The 13830-nt window shown below is 42.0% G+C and overlaps 1 protein-coding gene across 2 annotated transcripts; it reads right to left on the reverse strand.

The window, feature by feature from the left end:
• Positions 1–1699: 1699 nt before the first annotated feature.
• esd (esterase D/formylglutathione hydrolase) lies at positions 1700–13478 on the reverse strand. Of its 2 annotated transcripts, XM_080785670.1 has the most exons (9): positions 13289–13478; positions 12258–12328; positions 9712–9803; positions 7040–7138; positions 6044–6168; positions 4471–4590; positions 3721–3819; positions 2701–2868; positions 1700–2060 (listed from the first exon to the last, which is right to left on the reverse strand). In XM_080785670.1, exons 1-9 carry the CDS (start codon positions 13466–13468, stop codon positions 1980–1982), a joined length of 1035 nt encoding a protein of 344 aa, XP_080641796.1. In that variant the 5' UTR covers positions 13469–13478; the 3' UTR covers positions 1700–1979. The 2 variants fall into 2 exon arrangements, with proteins under 2 accessions (XP_080641796.1, XP_080641797.1); XM_080785671.1 differs by lacking the exon at positions 13289–13478.
• Between the last annotated feature and the right edge of the window lie 352 nt (positions 13479–13830).

The following is a 13830-nucleotide window of genomic DNA, read 5'->3' on the forward strand; positions in this document are numbered from 1 at the left end:
GTACGATATGGGCTATAGCCCACGGTCCAAAATGATGAGAAACGAGGCTAACTTTTTTTTTCAAAATTTCAAAAAACATGGGCTATAACCCACCGTTTTTTTCATTTTTTCATTTTTTTCAAATCCTCAAAAATGATGAAAAACGGCGTGCCATAGTATGCCGTACGATATGGGCTATAGCCCACGGTTCAAAATGATGAGAAACGAGGCTAACTTTTTTTTCCAAAATTTCAAAAAACATGGGCTATAACCCACCGTTTTTTTAATTTTTTAATTTTTTTCAAATCCTCAAAAAGGATGAAAAACGGCGTGCCATAGTATGCCGTACGATATGGGCTATAGCCCACGGTCCAAAATGATGAGAAACGAGGCTAACTCTTTTTTTTTTTAATTTAAAAAAACATGGGCTATAACCCACCGTTTTTTTCATTTTTTCATTTTTTTCAAATCCTCAAAAATGATGAAAAACGGCGTGCCATAGTATGCCGTACGATATGGGCTATAGCCCACGGTCCAAAATGATGAGAAACGAGGCTAACTTTTTTTTCCAAAATTTCAAAAAACATGGGCTATAACCCACCGTTTTTTTCATTTTTTCATTTTTTTCAAATCCTCAAAAATGATGAAAAACGGCGTGCCATAGTATGCCGTACGATATGGGCTATAGCCCACGGTTCAAAATGATGAGAAACGAGGCTAACTTTTTTTTTTCAAAATTTCAAAAAACATGGGCTATAACCCATCGTTTTTGTCAAATTGTGGAATTGCGGAAATTGCGGAAATGATGAAAAACGGCGTGCCATAGTATGCCGTACGATATGGGCTATAGCCCACGGTCCAAAATGATGAGAAACGAGGCTAACTTTTTTTTTCAAAATTTCAAAAAACATGGGCTATAACCCACCGTTTTTTTCATTTTTTCATTTTTTTCAAATCCTCAAAAATGATGAAAAACGGCGTGCCATAGTATGCCGTACGATATGGGCTATAGCCCACGGTTCAAAATGATGAGAAACGAGGCTAACTTTTTTTTCCAAAATTTCAAAAAACATGGGCTATAACCCATCGTTTTTGTCAAATTGCGGAAATTGCGGAAATGGTAATTGCGGAAATTGAAATTCTGGAAATGGTAATTGCGGAAATGCGGAAATGGAAATTGCGGAAATGGTAATTGCGGAAATTGCGGAAATTGCGGTAATTGCGGAAATGGAAATTGCGGAAATTCATTTATCCATACATCGCAATTGCGCGTGTGCGAGCATGTTGCATGCTTCTCAATGTTGCCTGCTTAATCATTTCATTTATCCATACATCGCAATTGTGCGTGTGCGCTGAACCTGCACACTCATGCACTATCCATTCCATGCACATTATTAGTCGCCTATATTTACTACAGTAGACTATGCCTACACGCTGGCCCCAGTGTGTGTGTGTGTGTGTGTGCCCCTCCACCCTCCCCCATGGCGCTGGCGCTGTGGAATGTCCATCTAAAAAGGAACAGTGAACCTCACGACGGCCATTTACACAAAGCACACTGGGCTAAACCCAACCATAACTAATTAAATAATCTCTTAACATGCCTAAACACCCCCTTTTTAACATTATCTCTTAACTCTGGCTGTTCACACAATTCACCATGGGCATGATACTGCCGATTCAGGAAGCCATTACCACCAACAAAAAAAAGAAAAAGATAGACAAAATATAATCAAGCTTTTATTGTGAAAAGAAAGCGGAGCAACATAGTCCTCTGTGATTTTACCAGTGAATGTCAATACTGTTCACCTAGCTTAGAAGCCAGCTGCAAAAGAAACATTGCAAAAAGCCACAGGCGTTCTTCTAAGAGCATTTTAGTTTTTAAGTGCCATATAGTTTGAAGGCCCACAAAACTAGTGTGAAAGGAAGGCAGTTGTTTGCATGTGGACGGTCCCGTTGCGGTGTTGGTTCAATGCAGGCATTTGTTGGTTGGTTGGTTCCGTTTAGGCGTTCAGGTACTTGGCGTGGTGCTTGATGTGGTCGCTCATGAACGAGTAGATGAAGAAATAGCTGTGGTCATAACCCTGTCGGAGACCAGATAGAAAGAATATTAAGTTTTGCTACAGTAATTTTTATTTTTTATTTTGATCAACATCTGCCTGTTATCTCTCCTAATTATAATGGTACCAACATCAGTACCGCATGGAATTTGGACAAAATCTTATCCAACGATAACAACATATTCTTTAGTTTTGGATCCGAGTGGCTGAATGTCATGGTGGTCGTGGCTCAAAAATGCAGAATAAATAATGGTCCTTGACATGAAAGAGGTTGAATACCACTGTCCTAAACAATATATATCTTTGCTGTCGGGAGGAAACGTCATAACTCCAAAATGTTAAATTTTCAGGAAATAAAGAAAACCTTATATTTTTAAAAGAAAGCAATACAGCCTCATCAAAGTTGGTGTAACTTTATTATTGTCAATTACTTCCATGAGAGGGGGAGAGGTGGTGGAGTTAGTTGCTTTAGCAGATATTTTGAGGGTCCAATGGAGTTAAGAGGTTTTTATCCAAAGCACTTTTTACTACTTCATTGGTTTAATATTTTCGAAACAACACACAGACAATAGCACTGATTTATGCCCAAAAAAACCAAAAAATTGAGTTATGAGGTTTCCTCCCGACAGCAGCGAATGTGTTGAGTGGACGAAAAGGTACTGACCGGCTGCAGTCTAAAAACCACAGGGATCTTCTTCTCAGAGCAGGCAGCGATCAGGTTGTCGGGGAGGAGTTGACTGGCCGACAGGAACTGGTCATCACGGCCCTGGTCAATCAGGATGTCCAGCGCGGGCCCAGAGTAGGAAGCCGCCAACACTGTGGCGTCATAAGCCTGGACAGAGAGGGTTATGCCCGCAGGGCTTTTCATACTGGAAGCACTGTTGATTTTGACAGCAATTTTTTTTATTTTCATTTTAGTCATAGTCTCTTGAATAGTTTATTTAGTTTTAGTCACATCTTTTTAGTCACCTGGAATGGTTTAGTGTTAGTCTAGTTTTAGTCGACTAAATCTAGTTGATTTAGTTGACTGAAATGTATTTTGGCGGGCCTTGATCACTTGATGCAGTCGTAATGACTGATTTTACACTTGCTGAAAATAGCCGATCTACAAGCTCACAATGCTTCGTGAGCTTGTAGATTGGCTATGTTCAGCATGCAACCAAGTGTAAAATGACTTGTCTTTTACTTACTGGATCTCTTGTCCATTAGTCCCTTCCTCACATTTTAATCTAGTTGTTATTTGTTGACGAAATTGTCAATATATTTAGGCTTAGTCATCATAGCTTAGTTTTCATTTAGTCCCAATTGGTTTTAGTCAGTGAAAAAAGGTACTCGCCGAACATTTTTCGTCATAGTTTTAGTCGACAAAATCAACACTGCTGATAATTCAATTTCAACGTGAGGCGAGTGTTTAGGTAGGCGGGTGCGGGCAACCTGACTGGTGTAGTGGCACAATGCCATTAACCCATTTTGACCTGAGATCAGATTCTAAAAATGTCTGTTTGTTTTCTGAAAAAGCTATGAGCTTGTAGATCTGCTATTTTTCAATAGCTAAAGCATAGCATAATGCTAACACCAAAAGGGGTTCCCCGCCCTGAATGGGTTAAGGCTCTTACATGACTCGTTTCATTTTCAGTGTCATTTCATGTCTTATAATATTTCCCTGAGCGCCGTCATCACATACCTCCCAGGTGGACTTGTCTGGCCCCAGGTAGCCTGAAAAGGCCTTCTGGCCCCAGGGACACTGCATGGGGTTACAGATGGGAGCAAAGGCAGACACCGCCTATAAGAGAAAGAGAGAGACCATGAAAGAGGGAGAAAAGGGGGGTGATAGAGGAGAGTGGGAAGAGAGAAATTATTGCAGTGGTTCTCAACATGGGGGTCCAGAGAGCAAGTGCTTTGGTGCACTGCTCCTCCTTGTGGATAGGGGGAGGGCTGTCTTACTGAGACAACATGTAGTCCAGAAAGTAAGTGAGTCCAGTGTCCATGACATCAGAGACACTGGGCTCACTTCTAAAATCTAAAATATCTAAAACCACATATTACACACATAAAGACCCCCGGGAAATGTATCCAAATCTTCTAAACGTCATTAACACATATTTTTTTACAAAAAGGGTGAAGTTTCCCTTTAACAGCTGCTCTGGGGCTCAACCACTATATGCACAGAGTATACGAGGGGGTACGGACATGCACATACCTGGCTGATAACGTCCCATAGCTGGGCGGTACGAATATATTCGTACCTCGCAGAGAAACAATTCATATTTATTTTATCAGACACACCCCTTTCCTATACAAATCCATTGTAACTTCAAACTTAAGTTGGTTCTTGTGACTGATATTGTCCTTCTAATGCGTGAGGGGGCCTTTTTCTTTTTCTCATCAACAAGAACAATCTTTCGACTCTCCCCCTGCCTATTTAATTGTGTACCTTGTATTTCCCAGGGTTCTTCAGGGCACAGATGAGCGCCCCGTGGCCGCCCATCGAGTGACCGCTGACGGACATCCTGTCGGGATCAGCAGGGAAGTTGGCGTTGATCAGTTTGGGGAGCTGAGGAGGGACAAGTTGTTCAGTGCTCAAGAAAGTACAAAAAGAAAAGAGTAGTTGTAACAGCAGCAGTACACCAATGTTGCCAGAAGAGGGCAATGTGACTCCACACATTAACTGTGGGATTGGTATTCTACATTTCCCAAATTATCAATTCACTTACAGTACATTCACTTAGATAAAACAAAACAAAGAACAAACTAGGGATGTCCCGATACACTTTTTTCATTTCCGATCCGGATTAATAAAAAAAGAAAATAAATCTTATTTTGAAGTCCACCGACTGGGAATAGTGTTTATAGCCATGTAGCCATCTCGTGTTGTGTTTATAGCAGACTCATCACTTAAATGTGCACTTGCAGTTTGGGCAACTCGAAAGCAAACTCCACATGCCCCAGCATTTTATTTACCTGCCATAGTTTCAACCGCTTACACCCCTTACAGTCTAACCACTGGCAAATATGCCAGTGGTTAGACTGGCATATTTGCCGATACCGACAAGACCAAATAAGGGCCGATCCGATACCGATACAGTATCGGGACATCTCTAGAACAAACAGGAAAAAAGATAAAAGACACGTTCTTCTTCTCCTTTCGGCTTTTCCCTACAGGGGTCGCCACAGCGAATCATCTGCCTCCATCTCACCCTGTCCTCTGCCTCTTCTCTCACACCAACTAATTTCATGTCCTCTTTCACTACATCCATAAATCTTCTCTTTGGTCTTCCTCCATAGGCCTCCTGCCTGGCAGTTCCAACCTCAACATCCTTCTACGGATATACTCACTATCCCTCCTCTGTACGTGTCCAAACCATCTCATTCTGGCCTTTCAGGCTTTATCTCCAAAACATCTGACATACGCTGTCCCTCTGATGTACTCGTTCCTGATCCTATCCATTCATCCTTGTTACTCCCAGAGAGAACCTCAACATCATACTATAATTAACTCAATGTCTGAATGAATGTCAGAAACACCGCAGTATCTCCTCACCGCCTGCACCAATCGCTCCCACTTTTCACACACCACATTCATTCAGACGTTGAGTTAATTATAGTATGATAGTAAAATAAGTAAATCAATTAAAACATGAAAAGCAGCTCTGAAAAACGAAATAAAAAATATTTATTTTTATACAAGGCTAGATAATCTCTGCGATTTTGGATATTGTAATATCGTGAGATGACATAAGTGTTGTCCTTTCCTGGTTTTAATCAATTTTTTATACTTATTTATTTTATTTTCAGAAATAGCTCAAATAGTCGATCTACAAACTCACAATGCGTTGTAAGCGTGTACATCGGTTTTCGCCACAGAATTTCTTTGGAGAAATAAATAAAAAACGTAGATCATCTTCACAATATCAAGGCATTTTGGGCAAATAAATCATGCTATAAAAAGCCCCCTCGCTGATCCTGTTTCACATTAACTACAGGGGTGAAGGCATCATGCCAGATACCTCCTCAGTGACGTAGGCGTACATGCGGTAGTTGGTCTTCCAGGGGTCCTGGGTGGCGTTGACATAGAAGCCAGCTCCTGTACCAAAGTCCCAGCTCTCATCTTCACCCTCGATGTTACAACCACCTGACCCAAGACAGACAGACACAGACAGAATGACACCAAGTCGACAGCTTTGATTTCTGTTCTCGCTGCAGTTGTGTGCATAATTTAAAGACACACTTTTAGGCCCAAACCATACTAGCTGCAACTCCTTGCAAGTCGCAACTACCCACAACAAAACAAACCACATCAATGCAACTCCTTGCAACTGCCATTATAATAATGGTTGCAAGTAGTTGCATGTTGCAAGGAGTTGCATGGTGTCCCTCTGGTGGTTAGGGCTTCACACCAGTGCCTGGTGCGCGTTGCGTCGCTCTTGGGTGATAACCTTGTATCTCCAAGTTCCAGCGTTTTATGCTCCACCCCCCCACACACACACATTAAATGGTGAAAGCAGATCTACAATCTCAAATCCCATCACAACGCGTTTGTATAGGTCATATTTTTTCTACATGTTTTTCTTAAAATGTTTCACCTATAATGGCACACCCCAAAATGGAGATACCACGTTTAAAGTAGTTAAGTACAGTATGTCTTACCTAACTCTTTCAGCGCCACCTGGTGGTCACCAGTTTAGGCTTTGAGTGCCAATTCTCCCATTATAAAGAAATAAATAATTTGTAATTCTATTATGCATGTCATCACCTGTACACCAGATTTTCAAAATATAAAAAAAAAAAATTAATTCCCAAGGGAAGACGTCTTGTCATCCGTGGCATCCGGTACTTAATTGGCAATTAGACGATAGACGTTTATGGCTACCAAACAGTTTTAACATTGTTTGGGAGTCGGGACAAAGGATATTTGAGTTTGCTGACAAATAATGGTTTTGGACATACATGGTTTCCACCTGACAGCAACGGGGTGTGTGTGTGTGTATGTGTGTTGTTCCTACGTGGGCTCGTATCCGGGGCGACGAATATGATGCCATTGTCGGCGGCAGCCTGCTGAATTCCTCCTTTGGTGATGACGTTCTGCTCTGTGCACGTGAGTCCTGAACAGCACACACACACACACACACACACACACACACACACTTGAAATGTTTATTTATGTCCACATAATGAGAAGTACAGGAATACCTTGTTACTGTACAAAGGACATAAACACTGCCAGTGCAGTTTGACAGTGGGAGAGCAGCCAGTTACAACGTGCATGGACGGCAAAGCATCGTTACATACAGTACAGCTGACATGTCGGACACAGGGCAGCAGACATAAATCATGGATAAAGGAAACAACGCCTCCTCCAAATTGAGCGGCTTCCTATAATGGCTGAAACTGAGCAATACCTCGCTAACTGCTTGGCTATCCTTTTGGAAAGGCCGGCCATTTGTAAGCCCCTCACAACCAACTTATGCACATGCCCTAGGCTGCCAAAGATAAAAACTAAAAGTTTACATCTGTAGCCTAGCTGTGAGATGGTCTGCATTAGCTGCTGATACTTCAGCACTTTGGTTAGAAAGGCTTCTTCCAGGCTATAGTCAAAGGTACAGCCGACCTCGAGAATGAACACCTCTCTATGGTTTTCATTTACAACAATGACATCAGGGGTGTTAGCTGAAAAAGACACACACACACACACACACACACACACACACAATTCTGAATGTGCGCGTGAGGCCTAACACACACACAAACATGAAGTTCTGCTCCACGCACGCGAGTCCTGCAAGGCTTTTGGAGATTATGTTTTCGCCCTGAACTATAACTCTTGAACCAAAGACTTGAGCAAACAGCACATGCAGTGCATCGTTAGCTTTGTTGTAGATGCTATTTTTCCACATTTGAACATTTTTGAAAATGTTCACTCACTGTTCGCCCACGGCATGCCCAGGTTTAAGTGACACGTATTGCATGAACGGTTCGGCTTACTGATGAATGATGTGAGTCCATCATCTTCAATGCCCACATCATTTTGGTTGACTGTTGGCTGAAGTTGTCTCGCAGCCACACTGATGCTTGTAGAAGCACTAACGTTATCATCAGGCTTGGCCATGGCAGGCATGAGATATGTGCCAACCCCGACCAGTCTGTCGAGAGGCCTTTTGACACTTTTTCTCTTTATCATCACTGACCAGAGCCGCTCCCTCACGTTGCCAGCGTCAACCGTTTCGCTGCAGAGAATGCACCCACGCCAGTGCGGCATGCTTCTGCCCCACTTGAGTCTAGCCCATTTAGGCCTGACCTCAAAATTAAAAAAGAATCTTCTAAATCCTCCAGTTTTCTGAAATAAATATTTTCACGTTTTTCAAAAATAACAGACCTACAAGCTCGTAGCGCGCCACTCGGTGGCGCGCTATGAGCTTGTAGATCTGCTTTAGCTATTTCAAAAGCTAAATTATAACAATGTTTAAAACACCAAAAGGGGTTCCCGCCCAAAATGGGTTAAAGTAATAATAATACTATTACATTCCTCCAAATAACTACTCAGTAATTCAACAGCAAACTGACCTTGACTGAGAGGTCCCTCAGTCAGCCTAAGCCACTGCCATGCACCACATGGAGGTTTTATAAGCACCAGAGACACTGGCGGTCATGTTGTCAGCACTTCTTCTGTCCACCTGTGAGATCTTATTTTGGGCATGACAGCCACTAAAGGCAGCCTGGAAATCAGCCAGAACAAAAGTGCGCCAACCGCACGATGTAGCGCTGAGGTAACGAAGCAAAACAACACAGCTTTAATGTATAAATAAAAACAATTTAAGGCTTTAAAACAATCAAACTAAAACTAAAAACAGACAATCCGGGCACTTAAGAGTAATAAAAGAGGGATAGCCTTTATTTATTTAAAAGGCAACATGTTTCCACTATAGTTCACTTTTTACCTCCCGGAAGCACCTGGTTGTTCTTGTTTAATTTTTATTTTACCGTAACATTTGGCTTTGCTTCCAAAAGAACTGCTTCAGTGGTCTGTGCAGTGCATGTACTATATTAAAATAAACACCACATGGATGGAATCTATTTTAACAAAACTTAAGAGCGTTTGGATTTATCGTAACCGAAGAGAGAGGGAGTTTGTGGACTGGTATAGGTGGATTTCAAAATAAAACATACTTCAGTATTCATTACTTCATAATCAAGTTAAAAAAACGAATACACACTAATAATATTTACAACTAAATTACAATACCCATTACATTAACCTACAATACAAAAGTAAACATAATCACTCAGGTAACCAGTCAGAATGCTGTACATGTGAACACAGTTGATTTCAACCATAGTTTCAGAGTCCTCTGTAGAACACGTTACCATCCTTCTCTAGTTTTAGAACCGTAGGCAATAAAGGAGTTCCAAAGGTTATAGCCCCCTTTACTGAGAAGGCAGACTGCTCTGCCGGAAACATCGCCGAAAAAGGTTATGGCCATATTTGTATACCACACCATAGACGACCAATATAAGGCAACATTTTCCAAATTTCATCATGCTTTAAGTAGCATGTGTCTGGAGCACTCTGGTGGAGCTGTTGCCCCCACGACCCGACTACGGATAGGCGGTTGAAGATGGATGGATGGATGGGTCCTGGGAAAATGTCTAATCTCTCTTTTGGGGGTAGACAACTCACCTGAGAGCCAGTACATGACAGGACACTTCACGTCACCCTCTGCCTTGGGGGGCAGGTAGACCGCAAACTTCATCTTACACTTCAGCTCGGTGCTGCAGAGAAATTAATTTCAATTCAATTATTATTATTATAGTATGACAACCCAATTTCTGACAAGACACTATACAAATTGAGAAGAAACCCGACATTACCCTCCCAGTGCTCCCACCCACCATCCAATGCCCAGGAATCGAACCCAGGTCTCCTGTGTGAAAAGCCAACAGCCAAAGGGATAGCCCTATGACTATGGGGAGATATTAGACTTCTAGGCCATCAGGCTGAGGTTGTGAACCACTCTGCTACACTCTCACCCCCCTTTTGACCTCCTCCCACAGTGAATCGAACCCTGGTCCCCCACGTGGAAAGCAGAAACATCTTAACCACTAAGCCAAAGGGAATTCCCTCTGACTCTGGGAGATATTAAGACTTTTGGGCCATCAGGCTGAGGTTGTGAGGTGAGCCACTCGCTACATTTTTCCCCCTTTTTTTGCATAGTGGCAATTATGATTGGTTGTGGTTTTCTATCATTTCAACATCGTTGAACAATAACCTACAAAGTTGCAGCTTATTTTTTCGTTAATAGAAAATAGAAAATTATCTACATAATAACTCTGTAAGTTATCCATTTGACTTTTATGCATGCCCGTCGGGCTGCAATTTTCCATAACCGTGTGTTATGATCCGTGGAAGGTTATGATGAATAATCTTAATATTTAACTTTATTTCCATAGCAGCAGCAGTGTGTTACAATCTGGGACACACTAGGCAAGGACACGTGAAACATTTTTTTAAAAAGTTTTATAACATTTAACAACTTATATTTTACACTGGATGGAAGTCAATGCTGAGGTTGCTTGGTCAAGTTGGTCTGACTGAAACTTTGCGCAAAATAGATTCCTGACGTCATAGATGATTAACATTGAAAATGACGTCATTTATAGGCCTATAGACAAATTCAGTCTCATGGTCACAGCGAACTATTTCCTCTTTCCTGTAGGTGGAGACGACATATCTGCGGTGGGAAAGTGACTGACTCTTTTACTAGCTCTGGTCCATAGCCTTCTACTGCTTCGATTCTGCCCTGCAGTAAGGCTATGTGACTATCAGTATTACATCTCAAATCGAAATCAGACCAGCCTCTCCTCTTTTGTGAAAATCTCACGAACGTTTGACCTACTCACCAATAAAAAGACGGGTTGTGTCAATAGAAAGCCTACTTTCCTTAGTGGACGGCTGGACGCACTCTAAGCCCCCCACCACACGGTACTTTTTGGCCAAAAATAAAATACTTTTAGTTACTCCGCTGCGCCCTCTACCGATATTGCCCAGAGAACTGCCTCATAGAGAATATTATTCCTCCGGTGAAAAAAAATCCTTTTTGGCCAAAAAGTACCGTTTACACGTGTGGTGGGGGGCTCAGAGTGCGTCCACTAAGGAAAGTATGCTTTCTATTGACACAACCCGTCTTTTTATTGGCGAGTAGGTCAAACGTTTGTGAGTTTTCCACAAAAGAGGAGAGGCTGGTCTGATTTCGATTTGAGATTTAAAACTGATAGTCACATAGCCTTACTGCAGGGCAGAATCGAAGCAGTAGAAGGCTATGGACCAGAGCTACTCTTTTAACTGCTTTTTACTAAGACTAACTTTACAAAGATGCCCAGAACCTCAGGATGAACCTGTGTAGTTTATGGCTGCTCCAACAGTATTGGCAACATTCAACTTTGGAGAGAAACGGAATGTCAAAAAATACACAGAGGTGGCTGAGACCAGAGCCATAGAGTAATGGTTGAGACGAAGCAGTGAAAGGTCCTGAAAGATACATAACGTCAGTCTTACCCAAGAATACCAAACGACTCGCCCCTGCGAAATGTTTTAATGTAGTTAACAGTTAAGTTAGTATTTCCCTCCCTCCCTGAAATCTACGAGACAGAAACCGCACCGCACGCGTTGCGTCCTACTCAGGGGGGCAGTCGGACAGATATTTTGTGAAGCCACCAAGGAAATCGGGATTTCCTGAAAGTTCATATAATGGCCTGTTGTGGCGCTGTCATTGGGCCCAAAAAAACCCATAGCCCCATAGAAGTCCATGTATTTGGGCCCAACTTCACCTAGACTGTATTACCTTAATAAACATGGTCATGAATACTTTCTTCCACTTTGCTTCCAGTCACTAGTTTAAAGTCTCATTTCTAATGTCATAATATTCTTTTTGGAAAATGATGTTCCCATTTATAAAAAAAATGACCATAAAGTCGCGTATGTTCTGAGGGGCGTGGCTACCGTTAGAGTCTATGATCGGGATTCCCCACCCACTCGAGTCAAAATAAAAACCAACTAAGAAGAAGGGGGGGAAGTCCCGCCTCGTTGTCTGGGCCAGCCAATGGGCCAGCTGGGCGATTTACAATACAAGGAAGGACTGACAGGCTTCATTTTACGTTCATGTTAGACCCGGGGAACGCTTTGTCCATATTTTTTTTACAGTCTATGGTCCTACTACATCGTCTTACCTGTCATGTTCGAACACCTTCTGGTAGCCGCCTGCACACTTGTTGGAGGATACTTGAGTGAGGGCCATTATCTGTGGCAAAAACACAACCATCATCATCATCATCATCACATATGTTGCACAACATACAGTACATGTAAAACCTTTTGCACAGTGCACTGCATCACACCAGGAATCTGTGAAACATTAATTTGCCTACTTTCTTATCTACTTCTGTCACGTACCTTATGTAATATGTACACATTAGCTGCCATTTCCTCCTGTACATATCTAAATTAATATTGATAATCACTGACTCACTTCTGTACAGCTGTAGTGTGATGTGACATGAAGCGGAAATAAAATAAAGTGGAATCCAATTCTGAATGGAGTGTGTGTGACGTGTGTGTGTGTGTGTGTGTGTAAAAATAGAATGCATGGTGCTGGGTGAAGATTTGCTGTAGTTAATAATCAGACAGCATGACAGTCACACTGCCTTGGCTTGGTTTCAAACCTCTCTCTAGAAGCCGTTGGCTGCACGTTACCCGTGACGGACACAACTCAAAGAGAAAGCACTATAATCGATCATCTAATCTTTATTATTAATTATCATCAGCAGCCGTTGGTTCAAAGGCTCATGCTCAATGCAATGCATTAGTTGCATTAAAGCTACTTAGTAAGTTGACATACTAGTATAGTATATGACATGGACAGACAGACTACTGTACTTTCGTTCAGACTAGGAGGCGTGCCAAAAAAAGAACATATCTAACATAGGCTAAAACGCGTCGCAATGCGTATGCGTTTTCAGTTTTCACCTTCTAGATTTGTTCTATAGATTTATTTGTATTTATTTGTAAGAAGGAATTCACTCTCGCGATATGGAGGTCAGCTTTATAGCCAGTTAGCAGTACGCAGCGTTGTTGTATTATTAAGGAAGGAAAGTGGATTATTGCTGAGCATTGAATCTGTTGTGAGCGATAGACATGTCGGTTTAAGCTATAATTTATAATATGAGCACATGTTGCACCGTTGCACGTAACGGTAACATACCTCTGTTTTGAGCCCACGTTGCTGTAAGTGTTGTCCCGTTGAGCTCCGACCGACAACTGAAACTGAACTGAACTGAACTGAACTCTGACTAGGATAAGCTAGCTGAGCTAGGATAAGACTTCCGGTGGCCGAGCTCTTCCGAATAAAAGTACCCGCTAAAGTAAACAAAACACGATTCATAAGATCTGCACATTAAAACGAATACCCGGGAGTACACGGGAAGTCTTCTCCTAGCTCACTATAGACGGAGCTCTGAGTCATAGCTCTGAGTCTTTGGCACGGCCCTGGTACCCTACCATGGGCCACCTAGTGTCAGGGATGTCGTCACTCTTACCTGACGTCACTCTTACCTGATGTCATCCCCTCCATATATAAGGCATCCACGCCAGAAACAATCTCTGTCCGACTATTGAATATCAACGTGGTCAGTATTGAGATTCTAATCCTAAACCTGCAATTTAATCATTCTTAACTTGCTCCCAAAACTGAAGAACATCAAGACCACAACTATCCAACTTCAAGATAACAACTCCTTGATAAGT

Source organism: Protomyctophum bolini (assembly GCF_963924005.1).
Source record: "Protomyctophum bolini genome assembly, chromosome: 16".
NCBI classification, from domain to species: domain Eukaryota; kingdom Metazoa; phylum Chordata; class Actinopteri; order Myctophiformes; family Myctophidae; genus Protomyctophum; species Protomyctophum bolini.

Excerpts from the sequence above, each read along its gene's own strand:
- esd (XM_080785670.1), bottom strand. The coding sequence starts at position 13,468 with ATGAATCGTGTTTTGTTTACTTTAGCGGGTACTTTTATTCGGAAGAGC. Across the intron at positions 9,804-12,257 it reads AAGGTGTTCGAACATGACAG|CACCGAGCTGAAGTGTAAGA; the intron begins GTAAGACGATGT and ends ATTTCTCTGCAG. Across the intron at positions 3,820-4,470 it reads AGAACCCTGGGAAATACAAG|GCGGTGTCTGCCTTTGCTCC; the intron begins GTACACAATTAA and ends TTTCTCTTATAG.